This window comes from Cyprinodon variegatus, unplaced genomic scaffold (genome assembly GCF_000732505.1).
Source record: "Cyprinodon variegatus isolate N-32 unplaced genomic scaffold, C_variegatus-1.0 Scaffold862, whole genome shotgun sequence".
Lineage (NCBI taxonomy): Eukaryota > Metazoa > Chordata > Actinopteri > Cyprinodontiformes > Cyprinodontidae > Cyprinodon > Cyprinodon variegatus.
In genome coordinates this window covers 112866-116063 of record NW_015151315.1, presented here as the reverse complement: position 1 = coordinate 116063, position 3198 = coordinate 112866, and the positions used below count along the sequence as shown (strand labels likewise).

At 40.0% G+C, this 3198-nt stretch overlaps 1 protein-coding gene across 1 annotated transcript in view; it reads left to right on the top strand.

Moving 5' to 3' along the window:
* Positions 1-892, top strand: part of scpep1 (serine carboxypeptidase 1) — a 16659-nt gene extending 15767 nt beyond the window's left edge. The window contains exons 12-13 of the mRNA XM_015397432.1: positions 287-450; positions 694-892. Of these exons, the coding sequence (XP_015252918.1) occupies positions 287-450; positions 694-756 (227 nt within the window). The 3' untranslated portion in view covers positions 757-892. The remainder of the gene's footprint in view (positions 1-286; positions 451-693) is intronic.
* The last annotated feature ends 2306 nt before the right edge of the window (positions 893-3198 follow it).

Here is a 3198-nt window from a genome sequence, read left to right as displayed (position 1 = left end):
CCAAAGTAAATAACCCAGTCCTTCTTTTCACTGTAGACAAGCCATGATCTGCTTATGCCATTTTAGCCAAAGGATTTTTATCAAAAACATAATTAATGGGCACAAATACTGTAAGGAATAGTTGTATTAACCATACACGTAAACAGAGTTTTATGGGGCCCTAGGAACTTGGGGCCCTGGGCTACTGACTCGTATTGCGTAATGGTAAATCTCCCCCCATGATCTTCTAGGTCTGTGGCTAAAAAGCATTTGAAGGATTTCTCTTTTCCCCCTTTCTCTTGTCCAGGTCAGGAGCTCTGGGTGAAGAAGCTAAAATGGGAGGGACTTCCTAGTTTTACCCAGATGAGGTGGACCCCCCTCGATGACCCGGCCTCCCCAGGAGTCACTGGAGCCTTCTACAAGACGTACAAGAACTTTGCCTTCTACTGGATCCTCAAAGCCGGCCATATGGTAAAACCTGAGTTGCTTTGAACTCATTCAGTTCTTTCAGTTCTAATATAATAAAATGTTAACTGGTTAAGATTGTAAGCAATTAAATACGCACTTCGTAGACTGTAGAATTTTCCAGTAAGATGTATTTGGGTGACTCAGATTTGTCTGTGAGGTTAAATGTCTCCTGCTCGGCGTCGGCGGGGGCGGCGGGGGGGCGTGTGACTGTTTTGTGTGACGTCATTCTCCCGGTGTCTCTCTCAGATCCCCTCAGACCAGGGACCCATGGCTTTGCAGATGCTGAAGATGATCACTCAGCAGGACTGATGGACCCACTGTGCTGCCAGCTGGGATGGCTTCGACAATCACTGAAATCACCTGCCTCTTTGCTTTCCTAAAATCTACTTCAAGAAATTATTTGATTTAAAAGATCTGTAAAATCCAAGCAACTAAATAAACTTTTTTATATATATATATATATATATACATCACTCCTTGTTCTGTTTGTAAAGTTTCCTTCTTACCAGATTCTGAGAAACCTGGACCAGACAGGCTGCCAATCGTTTCCACTGACTATTTGGATAATCAGATAACTAATTACCAGAAAGCTGAATGTTTGGCTCCAGCTATCGACGATTCATGGAAATAAAATGAACCAGTAATTTTCAGTCTAGATGTCAGTTATATCCTCCAGAATAGAAAAAACAGAGGTGTCAGAAGTATTTATGTTTATTACTCAGAAGTATAAATCCTGTTTAAAAACACTTTTTACTCCTTCAAAAGTGTAAAAGTGCCATATTTAAAATTACTTAAAATATAAAAGTAAAAATAATGCAGGAAAAAATGTTAAGGACAGAAGCTTTACTGCTCTACCCTATTAAAGGAACATAATTCTACAATTCTGGATGATAACTTCCTTAGACTTAATTTTCTTTAGTTCTCAAATTTATCTGTGCATAATCTTAAAAAAAATGTTTATGATGAACAAGTTGGGGCAGCACCAAGTCCAACCACAAAGAAATTCATTGTCTAGATAAAACAAATTATCCAAACAGGCCATAAAGAAAATAAGCATAAGTGAAACAAAGCTAACACTTTCGCAGATGGCTTTCCTAACTCTGGCCCTTGCTTAGCGTTTAGCTTGGTGACAATTTATTTTATCATAGAAAATAATTTTCTTAATTCTAAAAGTTTATAAAGTAGAAAATGAAGTAAAATCGTATAAATACAGGCCTGAATGACCTATCCAGTCCAGTGTAGTGATTGACAGGTTTGTTTTTGACAATCTTTTGATAATCCAGGTCTAGAAAGTAGAAGTCCTGCATTGTTTTCCTTCATCCTGTTGACTTAACCAGGTCATTAGTCTGTGTTGTGAGCCGGCAATGCAAACAGTTGGAACTGATCTTTATACAGGCATGGATGCATTTTTTAGATGTGAGTGGATCTGGAATTGCATGAACAGCATACTGGGTTCACTGGCCTCTATAAATCACTATGGTGGTTTTTATTTTTATTTTGTGTTTGTGCTGGACAAATAGTCCTTTAAATCATCCAAGAATCAGCAGCTGTAGATGATGGATGGAGGGATATTTTCTCACTGAGGCTACAGCTGTTTTCCACAAGGGGTGACATTAAGGAAAGAACAGGGATGGTGGAGTCATTGCAATGCAAAAAACTTTCTGAAAATAAGCAAAATTTCTTAAAATTGGTGTATTTATCCTTGAGTAGGAAAATAGAATGATCTTGTTTATATAAATTCCATCCATCTGTCGTTTTCCACCTATCCGGGGTCGGGTCGTGGGGGTAGCAGCTTCAGTAGGGCCAGCTCCTCCGGGGGAATCCCAAGGCGTGTCCTGGGTCTCCCCCTGGGCCTCCTCCTGGTGGGATGTCCCCTGAACACCTCACCGGGGAGACGTCCAGGAGGCATCCTAATCAGATGCCTGAGCCACCTCAGCTGGCTCCTCTCGATGTGGAGGAGAAGCGGCTCTACTCTGTTTTATATAAATAGTCTTATTCCATTGGCAAAGTGTCTCACTTACCTGCTTTATTCAACAAAAATGCACTTATTTTTTAGAAAAAAATGACTTAAGATCTACATTTTTTTCAGTACATCTTTTGCCTTCATCCTTGTTTGGGGCGGCTGCATCCTGCACCGCTTTGTTAGGATATTTACACTTAGAATCTTGAACCTTTCAGTGTTTTATCAGGATGTATGCAACAGACCAACAAAGTGGGCAGTTGCAACTAGATACTTCACTGCAAAAAAATCTAAGTAAGTCATTTTTTTCTTAAAGGTACACCATATAACTTTTGGCCACTAGGTGCACTAGACCTGCAACTGCCTGTATTTTGTTTCTGCTAAACATGAGAAATAATAAAGGTCTCTGACTGTATAGTAGGAACAAAGTGTTAAATTACCACTCTAATAATACAGTTGAGTTTTACATCTGGTTTCTTCTTTCAGCCTGCACCAACGAACAAACTCTATTCCAAGAATGACTCATTTTTTCCTTGCGCACATCCCTTAAAATGTTCTCTTTTTAGCCTCAGGTTTAAACTTTTTCCTTGCCTCAGCCATGGCCAGTAGTCAAGCAGGCGGAAACATAATGGAGCAAAAGCCTTAGCTCCATCACGATGCAAGAGCCTGTGGCCATAAAACGGTATGTTTTTCCAGGCCACATGACCTGGCCAATGACGGTGCATCTTCTCCCACAACTTTTGTTTTATGTCATTTATTGAATTTCTGAATGAGCACAAATTTAACCGGCC